The sequence below is a fragment of the Osmerus eperlanus genome, chromosome 4 (assembly GCF_963692335.1).
Source record: "Osmerus eperlanus chromosome 4, fOsmEpe2.1, whole genome shotgun sequence".
NCBI classification, from domain to species: Eukaryota; Metazoa; Chordata; class Actinopteri; order Osmeriformes; family Osmeridae; genus Osmerus; species Osmerus eperlanus.
Window position 1 is genome coordinate 12,525,119 of NC_085021.1, and position 16,093 is coordinate 12,541,211.

Sequence of the window (16,093 nt, forward strand, 5' to 3'; positions counted from 1 at the left end):
AGCATGCCAGGATACATCAAATAATTACAGATAATTACACCCGAGTTTGTTTACGTAATGATAATGATTATGACTTCATGGGAAATTCCACATATTCACAAATATTCAGTTAGTGGTGACGTGCTGTGATTCTCAATATAATGAAAAATATAATGTCTAAATTTGGAAAAGTTGCTGTTCATTTTTGCTACTGGAGTTAGGTGAGAATGTATTCACACTCTGGGAATTCCTCCTTTGTATGTCCTTCTCTGACTTGCCATTTAGATGATGAGGCATGGAAGATGCATTAGGAGCACGCTACTCTTCTGAATGCCTTTCAACCTTGCAACATCACAGTTCAGAGGAAAGGTGCTAATCTATCCATGGGGGTTCCTGATATCTGATATGCTCCTGCCATCATTCATTTCAATTTCAAATGCCAAAGAATGATTTAACATCAGTGATTTCCCTTCATTTGTGATAATGACACCCACATACAGTATTAACACTTCAACATACACAAAATGCACGCAAACACACATGCATGTACAGTACACACATGCGCTCTGTAAAAAGGCTCTTTGAAAAGCACTCGGAACTCACTCAACTCTGGTGTTTTTTCACTGAAGGGAAGTTTACATTTTTAATGGCAGAAAAAAGAGGACATTCTTGGGGGAAAAACATGAAAGTCTCTACAAAGGCACTCTGGTGGACAGTTCTGTGCTTTTTGCTACCACAGACCACAGTACATTTTTCTTCACTCTTCCTTATCTATCTGTGCACATTCTCTACCTCCATAACACTGTATTTCTTAAATCACCCACTCACTAATCTTCTCCCTCCGTGCTGTTATTCTCCATGTACCTCTCCCCCATCACTTTAGACTGCCCAGCTCTCCAGCCAGTGTACTCCAGGACTAGCCCAATTGAGTCCCATGACAAGTTGGAAAGGTGTTCCACAGCTGTGTTGTACTGTGTGTGCTTTCTTTGTATGTTGGTGGGAAATCCATATGATTTAAAAATCCCGGTGACCTGAAATTGTGTATATGAACAAAGGGATTATCAAGTTATTTAGAGCTGAGTGTCCACCTTGGCTGGGTTAGCTAGGCACTGTAGCTAGCACGGTCATCAGCAACGCCCTCTCAGATTTTCCCCGTTGGTGCGTCTTCCTCACACGCCAGTGGGCTAATGCTTCGCATAAGTGGGATGTGGACATAATTGCCATCCCAAATATCTTTCACAGCTTGTTGCATTATTCATCAGCCAAGACTCCTTCCCCCCATCTCTGCGCTATTTATAACCTTCTCGCTCTTAATTCATTTACAGAGTTCTCTCCACACTGTTGAGACACAACATCATTGTTCTCTTTCCCCTTTTTAAACCTCTCTCTCCTCTCATCTGATGCCCATGTTCTGGGGGTCTTCCGTAGGGGAGGACGGAGGAAGTGTGCGTTCCTGGAGAGAGGGATCATGGGGTACCTGTCAGATATCTGTCAGAGATGTCTGCAGAAGTGTCTGGATCTCCCATGCAGTATGCACAGAGATTACATTCACTCAGTAGCCACTTAGTATGTCTGGAAAGTCTGGAAATGTCAGTATTTATTATTCATATTCAGGATTATGAGAATCCTTATACCATTATTAATACATTAACATTTATGAGAGCTATTCTACAATGAGAGACTAATGCTGTGTATGAACTTTTTGCATTATCTTTTGCATTATGTTGAATAACTGAAATGTTTTCTAATTATTATTTTAACAGTAATCTTGATTCAACTGTGTGGTAAATCTCCAAGAAATCTCTCCATATGTTCAGTCTTGCTGTTTGATTGCAATGCCCTTGCCGACATGACCCCTTTGACCAGTGCGCTCTCTCTCTCTCTGAGACCTGGAGAATCAAAGCTCCTAGCTGTCATTTCTACCTCTGCTTCTCTTTCATTAGACACAGCTCAGCTCATTATGACTCAAGGAAAAATATCTTTCACAGTGTGCAGTTTAATCTTACGCCCTTTAATGTCATCAGGCTGCTAATATTGCGCTTGTACAAATGCCTGGCAACATTCTGATTCCCCAGATTTTTCCATCTGTCCTCCCCCTCTCTCTACATCTATCTAATTTGCCTTGAACAGACGGTGAATTGGAGAATGTATTTTAACACTGCATGTCTATTCTCCATACATGGGATTGTAAAAAGGCAGACTGGCAATTTAATGTCAGAGGTACCGTGTAAAATAGGGTAAAATAATCCAACATAAAAAAAGTTTACTAATGAGAAAAATATTTAAAAACCAATAGAGGCTGTTCCTTTACCTCCAAGGCCTTGTGGATGAGTCACTGCAGAGGCTTGGTGCTGTTTTTCTCATCTGTGGCAGCAAGTTAACCATCCTCTTCTCACCAAGACCCCTCTGACAAACAGGAAGCCAGACAGCACCCTGACCTTGGAACGGGCGGAGTGAAGAGAAGCGAAAGAACCTGGTGAACGCTACGCTTCGTGCTTCCTGCAGCACACTTCTTGTTATAGGAGGAGCCAAGCCTTCTAACTCTACAGCCCAGCCTGACGCCTTCCTTGTTGGCCCCGCGTGTTTGAGGCTTGGTGGCCCTAGTTTCTTGCTTCACCACTGATTGTTCATTTGTAATGGGGTGCTGACATACTCATCATAAATATGCCAAGGGTATAGCTGCCTGGATCTGTCCATGTCCCTTTGATTGCTGGGTCATTTCTGTCATCAGCTTTTTCCCCCGAAGCAGTGATGCAGCAGCCAGCATTTCAGTTTTCTCAAAGTGTCCTCCCTGGAAATTGCAGTTGAATGAATCATACCAAATCACAATCTCATGAATATAATTTGAGTGACCTATAACCAAATTTGCACTCAATCACAAAAACAGCCTTCCGGTTCTTTCACCCATCCGAGGGACCCGCACACTTGTATGTAAACAGCAGCCTAAGAATGGCCCTCATCAATGTATTTGCATAATTCAAGCACTGTGACAGTGGCCATTCATCTTGGATTCCGGAGTAATTGGGGAATGAATGATTTTCCTGTATGAATCTGCACAGCAGATTCCCCATTGGAAATCCATGAGATTTATGACAGTGTAAATGAAGGAAGAGTATGATTGATTGGTTATCCTGCATGCATGACAATGTGTGTAGATGACAATGGGTGTTGCAATGTGTCCATTGTAGCCTCAAGAAGGATGGTGTGAATATTCCCTTCTGGTTCTTCATTTTCTAAATATGAAAAGTCCAATCCACTCAGGCACGGATCCTGAGTGGATCCTCGATACATCCTGGATACATCCTGGGTACATAGTAGATTTAAGCTTTAAAAAGATTAGATGGAAGCTTTAAAAGGTTCAGTGCCTCAATTAGAATCTAAATATTGAATGTGTGTTTATGCAAAACATGATGAGACAGCCATAGACACACTGGATGCTCGGGTCAACCAGGATCAAATCCCATGATGTATCCTCTGCTTGGTGCTGCTAAACTGCCTCACTCTATGTAACTGATTGGAAAAAATTGTATGCCAGTTGATGGGCCTATTTATTTCTCTCCTTCACACTCATTCAGGGTAAGACAAAGGGATCCAGTGTGTGAGAGAATGCTGCATCCACAGGTGGGCCTTCTCCTCTAATATTTAACAAAGGTCCCTTTGTTGAGAACCAAGCTTTGACACAGCCTCATGTTTGAACTGTATTGTATCATGTAGATCCAGCTATGAGTTGGGTTTTACCTCAAAAAATAAACCAGAATGAATAACCGTTTTGTGCCAAAGCACTGTAGGTTGGTTAACTGAGGGAAGCATCAGAGCTGGAGTAATTGAAGTCATTTGAGGACAGGTCTGATTGACCAAAGGTCATTTGGAAAAAGGCCCAGCTGAACAAAGAAGGTTAAGAATGACTCATGCTCTCATGAAGCACCGCTGGCTTTAAAATAAATATCCAGTATACCTCATTAAGACTGTTTCTGAATCTCCCCGCTTACATGCGTTTCTAAATAAAAAAGCTATTGTGTGTGTGTGCACATGCAGGTGCATGTGTGTACACTTATGTGGATGTGTGTTCTTGAATGTTTTGTGTACTCTTGAGTGTGTGTGTGTGTGTGTGTGTATGTGTGTGTGTGTGTGTGTGTGTGTGTGTGGGTGTGTGCGTGTGTGTGTGTGTGTGTGAACTAGCATCTGTGTCTCCCTGTAGTGTTATAGGACCACAGGAGATGACAGACAGATGGTTTGGAGGTCAGGGCTGCAGAGCCCCTGAGCACAGAGCCCATCACTTCTGTCTTTGGATGCCCTTGCAGAGCATCAGGGGACCTGCTTCAGGATAGCTCCATCTCTCATGCCTCCTTCCACCCACACTCAGAGTCCCCTATCACTCGTAAATCTCAAAACCAAATAGAGCACAGTGCCAATAATGACGCAGTCCCCTCCATAGTCTTTTAATGAATGTAGCCAAAATGCACTGCAAATCAACTTCAGGACTGTATGCTGCATGGGTTCAAATCCGACCTTTGCTGCATATTGTCCCCTCGCTCGCTCTCTCTCTCTCCCTGCCTTTTCTGTCACACTTCTCTTAAAAACTGTCCAATAAAGCAGTATGCAAATGTCAAAAAGCATATCTTTAAAAAAAGACTGTATGCATCACACTTTGTGCATTGTGTGATTTTGCCTATAGAGAAGGAAGGAGGAAAGGTATGTCAAGACAAGTGAAACTGAGCTGACATGCACTCCTCTGCTTATCTCCACAGTTAGTGTATCAAATAAGGAGAAAAGGCATGAAATTGCTGTACAGTATACTGTACATACTACTGCATATACATTATTAAACACACAGAGAAGAAGATTGGACAAGGTTGAGCAATATGACTAACAACATACAACTTGGCATGCACCGTGGAGCAGCAGTTTGTTTGTGGAGCAGGAGAGATAGCATCTGTGCAGAGCACTTACATTGTAAGAGGCCCCTACAAGTGTAGGCCTCAATCTGAGTTGTCCTGGAGGCAGGCCTGCAGGCAGCCAGGCAGGGAGGATCTTCCCCAAGCACGGCACTCCCCTGAAGAAGGCTCAGACTGCAGAACTACCCTGCCTACTGTAGCCTGCAGTGGATACTATAGCATGTGAACAGCATGACTTGTCAGGGTCAAATTATTCATGTCTGTTTTGATGTGACTTGAAAAGAGTGGAAACTAGTTAGGCACATTGATGCTGTGTAGCAGTGAAGTGTGTGTGTTACAGTCGTACTAAATGTGTTTGTTCTGGTAGTTGTGACGAATAATCAAATGTAAAAACAGAATTTAAAAATACTGTCCAGACCTTAAGATCAACTATTTTCAGGTGCTGAATTTCCTGTTCCTCTCAGTCTTGGCCACTAATATAAAAGGACCAGATAGGTAAGAAACAGATGGTGGGGACTGCAGCTAGTTTTCCAGTAGAATAGCCAAGGTGTTGTGTGAGTTTAGGTGCCAGACCAGTATTGACCCAGGGAAGGGTGGAGATACAGAACAGCAGAGCAATGGAACCCAGTCTGAGCCTGCAAGAGCAGTAGAAAGAGAAGTGGATTTCAGCCTGGCCTGGGCTCCATGGCCTTAATCTGAGGGATTAGTACATCATACATTTCAGTCAGTTGTGTGTGTGTGTGTTTATGCTCAACATGTGTGTTACTGTGTGTGTGTGAATGTATGTATGCTTATGCCATCGTGTGTGTGCACATGCGTGCATGTAAACAGCATGTCTGTGTGTGCGTGTATACACAGTATTCATTTGTGTGTGCATGTGTATGTGATTCAGAGGGATAGGTTGGCGTTTCATGTGCGTCGGGCCGGCACGCAGGAAGGGAGGTGCCCATGGGTTAAGAACTAAAGCCGCTTGGCCCAGATGAAGATAGCTCTCAGGCTGTCGGCCAATCACACTGCGACTGCCAACAACCCACTCTCACCGAGAGACGATTCAGAAGGCCACACCCCCCATATCACGCCTGATAGACCCCTCTATCCTCTGTTTACCCTCCCCTCTGGAGAGCTTGTGTGTTGGCTCTGTGTCCAACATGGAGACGCAGGAACCTGTTAGAGTTGGACATGTTGTGCTACTGTAGAATACAACCACCAATAATGTTTACTCATCCCAGCAACAGTGGACCAACTTTCTGGGAGCAGGTAGGTGTGTGGCAGTTTACCACAGTGACAGTGTTCAGATGTCCTAATGCTGTATATCTACGCTCTGAATTTGAACCACTTCTCATATCTGATCAGGTCATGGGGCCAATTTGAATTTTTATCAAGACCTCATATCGGAACACAGCACTGGAAAATAGCACTCGTAACAAATCACTCCACTTCATATCAAGATACACATCAACTCATTAAAATCACTGAGCGTTGCCATCGCTGTCGTGGAGTGGCGCTCTGGGTTCCCATTCACACTTGTCACTCAGCTGACTGACAGCTGCAGGTACGTTTAGTCATGAAGGAGCTTTTACAGCTGTCCAATCAGGCTACTCAAAAATTATGGAAATCGGGTTTTGATTTCAATATTTGAGAGTGCTTTTAGTATATATCCATGCTTTCGTCAGATCAGAGGAAGGCAATGCCATAAATCTGTGTTCGATAAACCAGTCCTTTCTTTGAGGTAAAGCATCTCTTGTGTCTTGACATCAAAACCGCCTCATGGCAGACACGCGAGAAAAAAATATAGAATGGCCCAGATTTATTGTGAAGACATTAATCCCCTTTGAAGTGTATCTGTCGTAATTAGCAATTTTACAAGAGCAATGCCACCACATCAAGGTTCAGTCATGCAGAGTATAACCTGGTGTACCATGTTCCCTGGAAGCAAGCATCCCTGGCTACAATGAGAGAGATGCTTACCCTGACAGAAGCAGCTCTCTCCTTTTCTTTTCTATGGGAGACCACAGACCAATGGCTGCTCTCAATCGCTGCATGCTCCTAAAATAGTCAACATTACACTGTGAAATGCTTTTAAGAAAAACATTATTTTCTGTTGCTGGGTGGAAGCTTCTATTGCCATTGGCACGAGCCACTCTTAAGAGTCAAACACAGTCTCATCTTCCATCCATCCATCTGTGACAAGCCAAATGAAATCCACCTCTATTAAAATGGTTTTGATATTGGATCAGTTTCCCTGACAACAACCATCAGGCACCATCATATACACAACTTATTCAGCAGGGCCACAACAGCAGGTCAGTGCTCCATATCTGATCAAAGAACAGAGCGGCATCTGGAATAATCACCAGATCTGTTGTGAAGCTTAATGGTCAGGCAGTTCCTCTGCTTGATTGAAGATGTTTCTCATTAGTGGTAATCTTAATTAGGCAGCAAGTCCTCTCTGCTCATCAGCACAGCCATACAGCACTCAGTATGACCCAGATTTGAATACTGGCTTGGATAGAGAGGCATGTGTCTTGTATTGTTGAAATCCTCAGATGCTAAGAAACCAGTTTTGAGAGGTTTATGGTAGGTGGATCAAAGATGTCAAATAAGAATAACTTAGAACGGGTGAGTTCCCAGTGAAATAATTGTCTTGAAGTGTGCTTGCAGTGAAGAAGAAGGGGTTGAAACAGTGTTCTCTCTTATCTACTGTAACCAGTACCACTTCAATCACTATCCTTTATAACCCTTAAATGTTTTTTGGGGATAATATATTCATCTAATAATTAATGTTTTAAAATAAACTTGCCACTAAGTATTACCTGCTTGCCTCTATGATAGCCAGCATCTTAGCAACCCACCTCCCTCCCCTGTGCACCTTGCACTCAATTAGTTTCACACCCCTAGAGTGGGTGTGCACTCTGGACCCTTCCAAACACTAATGTACACCCTCCTCTTCTCCTCTTCTCCACCCAGTGGTGCTCCAGCCCTGCTCATCAGTGACAAGCCCCTCTCCTCCGGCCTCTCACTGACAGCTCACAAGTCAGAGATCACTGCTGCTGTCATGCTGAGAGCTGGAATTGCGTTCCCTCACTGCTGTGTGATTGTTCAATATTTCACCTAGAGTAAGAGTCATTCTAAATGGTTAGACCCCCCCAAAAAAAATCCTAAAACTAAAATGATTTTCAATGACTGTTTACAAAGTCAGTTTAAAGGAATTAAATGTGATGTATTCACAAGCTAAACTTTGCATTGAATATGTAATATGCATTAGGTTTCGTACATATATCATTCATGTTTGGTGTCATGTTCCCATTTGCAATTAAATTGCATTGACCCCTTCACTGTATACTTTTACAGTTTGAATAATCACAAGGACATGTGATTGGGAGTACATACACATAAAGAGTTGTTTTTAATCTGCCAGGATGTATTTCTGCTGACTGTCTGCCAAAAAAACGGCTTTTACTAGAGGTTGACCACAGTTCACAATGACATTAACAAGTATGCTTTGTAAAGTTTTTATTTTCTTAAGTAGTAGTGGTGAAGTCAGTTACTTCTTCTGTATCTGTATCTTGTTTTTGGCCACGTTGGTAGGCAGCCGGTGGCACATTGAGTGCTTTATGGATTAGTGCCTTCTCCCTCTCTCCTTCAACTCTAGTGGAGCACACCCAAGATACTGTAGTACCATGGGAGAAAAATCTATAATCCATGAACATTCTATCCCAGCCTACCTCCTCCTTTGATTGCCCCTCTACTCATCCTTCCTCCTTTCTCTTCCCCCCATCTCATAGTATCCATTTTTTTCCCCCCATACACTCTTTAGTATCTCTTCCTGCTCCCCTTTTCTTATTCCATCCTTTACTCCACTCACGTCCAACTTTTTTCTACTTTCCCTGCCAATCCCCACTCTTCTCTATTCTACACATTTCTTACTATTTCCCCCTCTCTTTCATCTTTCCCTCTATATCTTTCTCTCCCTCTCTATTTTCTAAGTGCTGGCGTCTTCCCTATGGGTTAGCCTACATTTTCACTGGCTCTCAGGTCCTTCTCCTGCACACCCTCTCCAGGAGCACCCTTTTCACATACCCCATCTCCTGTTTATTAATAGAAATCTTCAGCACTCAAATGTGGATTGCGTCATAGTAAAGCACTAACTTCTAAAAACGACACCCTGGGATTGACATGTTGTTCTAGTAAAAGCTCTAGTGAGAATTCATTGACATGACTTCTTAATGTGGAGATTTTTTTTCAACCACCAAACCCAGAAACTATTTGTATGAAATATGAAGTAGACCCCATATAATTCTAAACTTCCGATCTGGCTCGTGTTCCTGCTCTCCCATTCAGAACACCAAGAACCCCCTTTCAGCTCTGCAGAGGTCATATTGAATACATAATTTTTCAGAGCGTATAGCTGATAACTGACAGAGCTTATGTCCTCTAAATACGTTTAAGTTCAAAGATAACTGTATATCCTGTAGCCGTAAAAAAAAAATCAAAATGATATATTCTATGATTGTATTATAATTGTAAATTCTTGTGACCCAAGAAAATGTCTCAGCTTGACCTTGATACTGTTTAAGGCCTGTTGCAATCACTGCACATGGACAGTAAAAGCATTCAGCTTCAAATAATTAAACTCAGAGTGTTACAGAAATGCAGCCTGCAGCCGTACTGTAGATAACTGTCTTTTACCAGAGAGAAATGAATACAAGAGAGAAACAGGAAAAACTGAACAAAGGAGGGATGAATAAGCAGTAATGAAATGGAATCTTATCGTGCATCTGAAAAGAACATCAAACAAGATCCTTAATCTCAGAAGGCAGCACTCTGTTATTAGATGCACATCCTCTTTCTCCATCTCTCCATCTCCTCCTTTTTCTCTCTCTCTATCCTTCTATCTCTCCCTCCCTCTCTATTTTACCCATCTCATGATGAGATGGTGAATGGTGATGTGTGTGAGAGAGTGAGTTAGAAAGAGGTAAAGAGAGAGATAGAGAGAGAGATACGTAATGCCTTCTGAATGCATGATGAATTTAGTCATCAGGCTTAGACTGACTGGGGGCCGATCGTAGCAGTGTTGTGCGTGAGAGAGAGAGACAGAGAGAGAGAGAGAGAGAGAGAGAGAGAGAGAGAGAGAGAGAGAGAGAGAGAGAGGGGGGAGAGAGGGGGGAGAGAGGGGGGAGAGAGCGTGTGAGCGAGTGTGTGCGAGACCGTGCTCACAGGCGCTCCATCATCTACTATACCCTGCAGCCTCTCTCACTCTCCCCACCTCCTCCTGAACAGAGAGAGAGAGAGAGAGAGAGAGAGAGAGAGAGAGATAATCACGCAACACGCCAGGGAGAAGACCACAAGAAGTGGAAGAGAGAGAGAGAGAGAGAGGGGGAGAGAGAAAAAATCTGCCGAGGCAAAGACTCTCTCCTCTCTGCACTGCTCTTTTGCTGAGCCTGAGAGGGACAGGAAAGAAGCAGCAGAAATAAAACAGCGCTTCTCGACGTTGGTGCTATTATTCCTGCCGTGGCTCCAGCCCACAGAGCACTCGTCAGCGAGGAGCTCTGGAGCCCCCTGCGGAAGAGAGGATGCTAAACAACATGACGGACACGGAGGAGGGAGAGGGGGGACCCAACAGCCAGGGTGAGTGACGAAATCTGTCATGGAGATGTGAGGGGGTGTGGGTGCGTGGGACGGAGCGTGTGTGTGTGTGTGTGTGTGTGTGTGTGTGTGTGTGCGGGTACGTTTTTGTAAAGGGCGGGAGGTAGGGGGTTCAGTGAGTTATGTTGGGGTGTCTGTCCACCTGTGTGTTCGTCCTCATTAATTTGTTTTATATCAGCGAGAGAGAAAGACACTGATTTGATCTGGAATGTTACCCCGCACTATTTCACTGCTTCTCCCCCTGGTGTGCTGTGCTCACGCTTTTACTGCAAGGTTGCTGTGACAGGAATGATAATGGTGTTGGAGTGAGTGAGTGGGAGAAGAGAGGAGAAGAGAGATAGACCTGAGTGGGAGAAGAGAGATAGACCTGCTCCTGATGCAGTAGAGGACCTGTCTGCTTTGGGATTCTGTCACTTGGCTTCACCGACAGGCTGATGTTTGGGCAAGGGTACCTCCTTGGGATGCATTTGTCAACCCCCATCTGTTTGCTGAGTGTTCAGGCCATTTCCTCTGTTTACTAATCTCTCCGCTTTTTCTGAAGTTGAGTCAATATGGTCAGAGGACAGACATCCCCTGGACCCCTGAGTGTGAGTGGCGGAGCAGTCTAGCCCAGAAATAGTTCCTTACATTTCCATTTCCATTTAGTCATTTAGCAGACGCTCTTATCCAGAGCGACTTACAGTAAGTACAGGGAAGCAAGTAGGGTGAAGTGCTTGCCCAAGAACACAACGTCATTTTGCACGGCTGGGAATCGAACTGGCAACCTTCAGATTACTAGCCCGACTCCCTCACCACTCAGCCATCCCTCTGACTCCTTCCGATGGGTATGCAGAGGTTCAGCCTGTGGGTGATACATCCATCCTCCACGATATGTAATAAGGCTTAGAGTGAACAGAGTGCAGCCCCCGCAGAGCGTCTAGGGAATCCTGTCTTTAGCTGCTTAGATTAAACTCCAGGGATCGACACAACTCATTCATGCTGATGTCTTTTCCCATCAAGAACATCATCCCATGGGCAATATGAGCCATTCACAAGGGTACTGTATATTGGCTAGTGTGTGTGTGTGTGTGTGTGTGTGTGTGTTTGTGTGTGTGTGTGTGTGTGTGTGTGTGTGTGAACACTTGTATTTGTAGTCACATTTGTCACACTTTGTTCAGATTAACATTGAACTAAAGGAAATGAAATGTTTTTATTCATGCAGTATTAAGTTGCAACCAAACTGCATTCTTATGAAACACTTACTGAATGTGTATTTGTGGTGTGTGTATGTATTTGTGTGTGTGAGAGAAAGCTTGTGAGTTCTTTCTGAAATTCAGCACAGCTGTAAGGCAGGATTAATTATGTGCTGATAAGACAAATTAATTATGAATCACAGGGATTTCCCTAAATGCAATAATCTGCTGTTATTTCTACATTCCAGTATATTCTGCATTTTCACTTCACAGTGCAAATATGAGGCAATCCTCTAGTTCAGTAAGTACTGCAGTGTGAAGACAGTGACGCACATATTTGCTCTTGGTGCTGGCACGGTCTCTTCCTCTGTCCATGGTGCTGAAGTTGGTCTTGTGGACTCATTATGTGTGAGTATGCACTGCTGATTCGGCCCAGGGTGCTTCTTCATGCAGTGGTGCACACGTCCTGGGATTAGACTCTGTCCATGGTGCCTAAACAGCGCTGTGTGAATTGCGTTCTCTCACTGCTGGTGCCCCACTCTATTAACAATGCTTACTCCAAATCTCCGATTCAAAAAATTGTAGAATTTTCTCTGTTGTGAGTGTGTGTGTTTGTGGATGAGGGGTGTGGGGTGTGTGTGGGGGGGGGGCACCTTTACAGAATGTGAGCGTATGTGCGTGTGTGTGCTTGGGTGCCCATGCGTGTGTGTGCATGTGTGGAGCTCATTCTGTAGTCTTCTTGGGCTCTCGTTCCACTCCTGGTGGTGCAGTGGTCTTGGCTCATTTTGGGCTTATCATTGGTCATTGTCTTAAGTTGAGTTATTACCCTCTACTGCATAGAATGGGCACAGAGCCTGTACTGTATGCTGTACAGAGGAGGAATATGGAGATTAAATTGGCATACCACCACAGCTTCAACTAAGATACCACAGTCACCTCCACAGCTATTGTAGGTTGTAAACTGTGGGGTGCAGTGTAGGTCACAGTAGACACCCTGCTCTGTGTGAGAATAAAGAGAGAAGGATTCTGGCAGGAAGATTTGGAATCGACTGCCTGCCTTGGCATTTGTCACAAGGCTTGCCATTTTACAGGATTACGGTAGAAATTGGATTAACATGAAAGACTTACTGTATGTCTATTGACTGGAGATGCAATGAACACTGGCCCTCTTGCTGCGGTGTCTTGGTGCTGCTGAGATCACTAAAACACACACTCAGACACTCGTCTTTCTCCTCACTGAGTAAGAAGTGATGGTGGAGACTCTCACACAGCCAAAGGGTCAGTGTTTCAGGAGAAGATGGCAGGACGGTATGTGTCAGTGTGACACACCGTCAGGAAATAGTTGGACATCCAGATTATCATTGAAACCAAATAGATAGACAGATAGAAGATAGACAGACAGAGAAAGAACAGACAGACAGACAGACAGACAGACAGACAGACATAGAATATATACATTTTCTCTTATACAAAGGTTAATAAATGTGGCCCATGTCTAATTGGTAATAAACTCTAGATCTATTCATTCATTCATACATTTTTGATTGATGGCTTAATGAATGAAAAATGATATAGGCTCCAATTCTGCAGCAGAGCCTGCCATCTACTTAATGGTAATTGCTCAGTTGCTTTAATGTATAACTCAACATTACAACAGTAGTTGTAGCACTGGGTATTTCGGTTCTTCAGTCTGGTGGATTGTAGTGTTGGCAATGATGAAAATTGTTTTTGTTTTCTCTTCCTCTCTGTGACTAAACTCTGTCTTTTGTATCTCAGAGCTGAGATGTTAGGGTGAGAGACTGTGACCAGTAGGCTTCAGATTCTTGTCTTTGTCTTTTTTCTCCCTATTGAGCCTCAAATATGTGCCCCAGGAGGGAGAGGCGGGTGAGTGAGAGTATGGCCAAATCAGATGACACGGGTTTAATTTTACACGTTTGTGAAATTGCTAGGGAGTAAGTGGACAGCGCAGAGGAGTGTAATGGCAAGACAAATGGAAATTGATACGCTTGATAAATAAGCCGTGGCCTGCTGTCAAATGGACAGACAGATTGTTATCTCAGTAGGGGAAGAGGACTGCTCAGCCGTGCCTCCCCATGATTCAGTTTTCTGTGGAGTTGAAAAATAGAATTTCCTATCCTGAGTGTTTGTGTCACCGCTCAGTGTTGTGGTGCCAAGTGGGCGTGTAATGGTAACGTGCAAATACACTGGTGCCAGTGAAAAACATGCTTCCAATTGTTCAGCAAGTATCGGGTGTAAGATGGAGAGGGGAGAGCATGGGTGAGACAGAGAGAGACACCGTGTAGCTTAAAGAAAGAGAGGGAAAACAAGAGACAGAAACAGACTCCTTCAACCACTCCTACCCTTGTTTGTTTCCTAAACTATGCTTGGGTTATGTCTGAGTGCATAACGCTCCATTCTCATCTGTGTGGGATTCCACATAATTACATCTTGATTATCATTCTGTACACTGACCGAGACATCAGCAGAAACTGCCTTTCGAGATCGACAGAGAGAGACAGAAAGGGGGCAAGCAGATGCAGAATCTTAAAATGAAGTCAGAATAGCCCTCAGCTGCACACACACTGGAGAGAGATCCCTCGGTGAGGGTTCTGGAGCTCAGTGGAACCCAGAGACATGTCCCGAATCACAATTATCATTAACAGCAGACGTACAGGAGCTCACAGGTGGAAGCTGACCTTTTGTTTATCAAACCGTCATTTGAGATACATCATTATGCCACAGAGCAAAATAATGAGGCGGGGTCTGAGGTCCTCTCGTGGGGAGGCCAGAGAGTGATCATTGGGTACACAGAGGCAGACAGAACGAGAACACACTTATGAAAACAAGCCCAGAACAAGGATAGTAAGTAAACAAGCTAGGCTCCTCTACAATGCCTCTCTATTATGATACCTTAACAACAAAAATAATTGAACTTCTTCTCAACGCTTCAAAGAAAAACTGAGGTTGTCGAGTCCCCACTCTGCCAAGGAGCAAAGAAAATGGACGTGTTTGGCCCTAATCAATAGGCTATCAATGGGAGTGGTGCTGAGGTGAGGAGAGGGAAGAGGGGCTTGGTCCCTGAAATAGGCTTGATCATCAGAAACACTTTAATGCACTCCCTTTCTGTTACAAATAAGTACTTGCCTGGTGAATTATCTCCCCGCTTTAAACCCAATAATGTCCCTAATTCTGCCTAGCAACAACAATCATAGGTTGCTTAAGCACAATTGTTTTCTATGTCATGTAATGCATGCATTTACATGCTTGCTCCTTTGAACATGCTCAAGGATGCATTACTAATGGATGGATTCATCACTCAGGTGTAGCAAACCACATAGCAGAACATGCAAACAGCACCGCAGAAATCAATTATTCTCAGCATGAGAGGTACAGTATATAGTCAGGAGCAGTAGGAGCATGACTTTTTTCTCCAAATAACTGTTAGCCATCTTTATCCAGTATTTACACATCCACTGTCAAGTGGAGTCCATATCATGTGTTTCTCTTTCTCATTTCTCTAAAATCTAAACAGTAATCCTCTAGAATATCTATTGATCTTATAGACTTTTAGACACCAATTAGTGTCATATTTAAAGTGTACTTGGAACAAGGACATACAGATTATTTTTATGCTCTGTCTCCCTGTTTGTCTTTCTCTCTCTTTCTCACACACACACCTAACATACATAACTCCGCATTATATGCACATTGTTCATTTGGTCATTTGATAATGTATTATTGTTTATGCTGCTGCTGTATGTACAAAGTGTGTGTGTATACCCCATGGCTGCCCCCTTCCACAACACTCTGTGTTTGTTTACCCTTTTATGTGTAATCAATGATATGTCTGTTTTTCGCCTTGCAGCTGACAGCTCCTTTAAAGACTCCTGTTGAGATCATAATCAAAGCTCGATAAATTCCTTTATGCCATTAGTAGAATCTGAGTCTGAAAGGGATGCAGAAATAGTGGTTTTGCCAGATTACAGTCTGGTCTTGTACCCCAATCAATCCTTTCCAATCATGGCCACAAATCACATTGTCAGTTCTGCCTATAGCATTGTTGAATAAGGGCATTTTGAGGAGCATTTTGGTCCAGACATCTGGGATTTATTCACAGGAAATAGCATTAATACCCAGAAACAAATACAGTAATGGTTTGAAATACTGGTTCTGGTCTGGATAATGATGGACCCCAAAAGGTAAGATAGCAGACTCAAACGAGGAGAAAGGTTTAAGGTAGGCTGTACTGACGGAAGTGTTCTCTTCTGGTACTGTAGATGGACCACGAGAATATCTCAAATACTTTCCCCTCCAGCCAGGGCAACATACTGTAGATAGTCTGGGAGGCACTTATGTAACAGCCTCTGGGGCCAGCGGAACGTTGTCATGTCTGAGTGGAAA

At 43.6% G+C, this 16,093-nt stretch overlaps 1 protein-coding gene across 2 annotated transcripts in view; it reads left to right on the forward strand.

The window, feature by feature from the left end:
* Positions 1 to 10,236: 10,236 nt before the first annotated feature.
* Positions 10,237 to 16,093, forward strand: part of slc12a5b (solute carrier family 12 member 5b) — a 47,093-nt gene continuing 41,236 nt past the window's right edge. For both annotated transcript variants that reach the window (XM_062459158.1, XM_062459159.1), the window contains exon 1: positions 10,237 to 10,502. In XM_062459158.1, the coding sequence (XP_062315142.1) occupies positions 10,448 to 10,502 (55 nt within the window). In that variant the 5' untranslated portion in view covers positions 10,237 to 10,447. The remainder of the gene's footprint in view (positions 10,503 to 16,093) is intronic.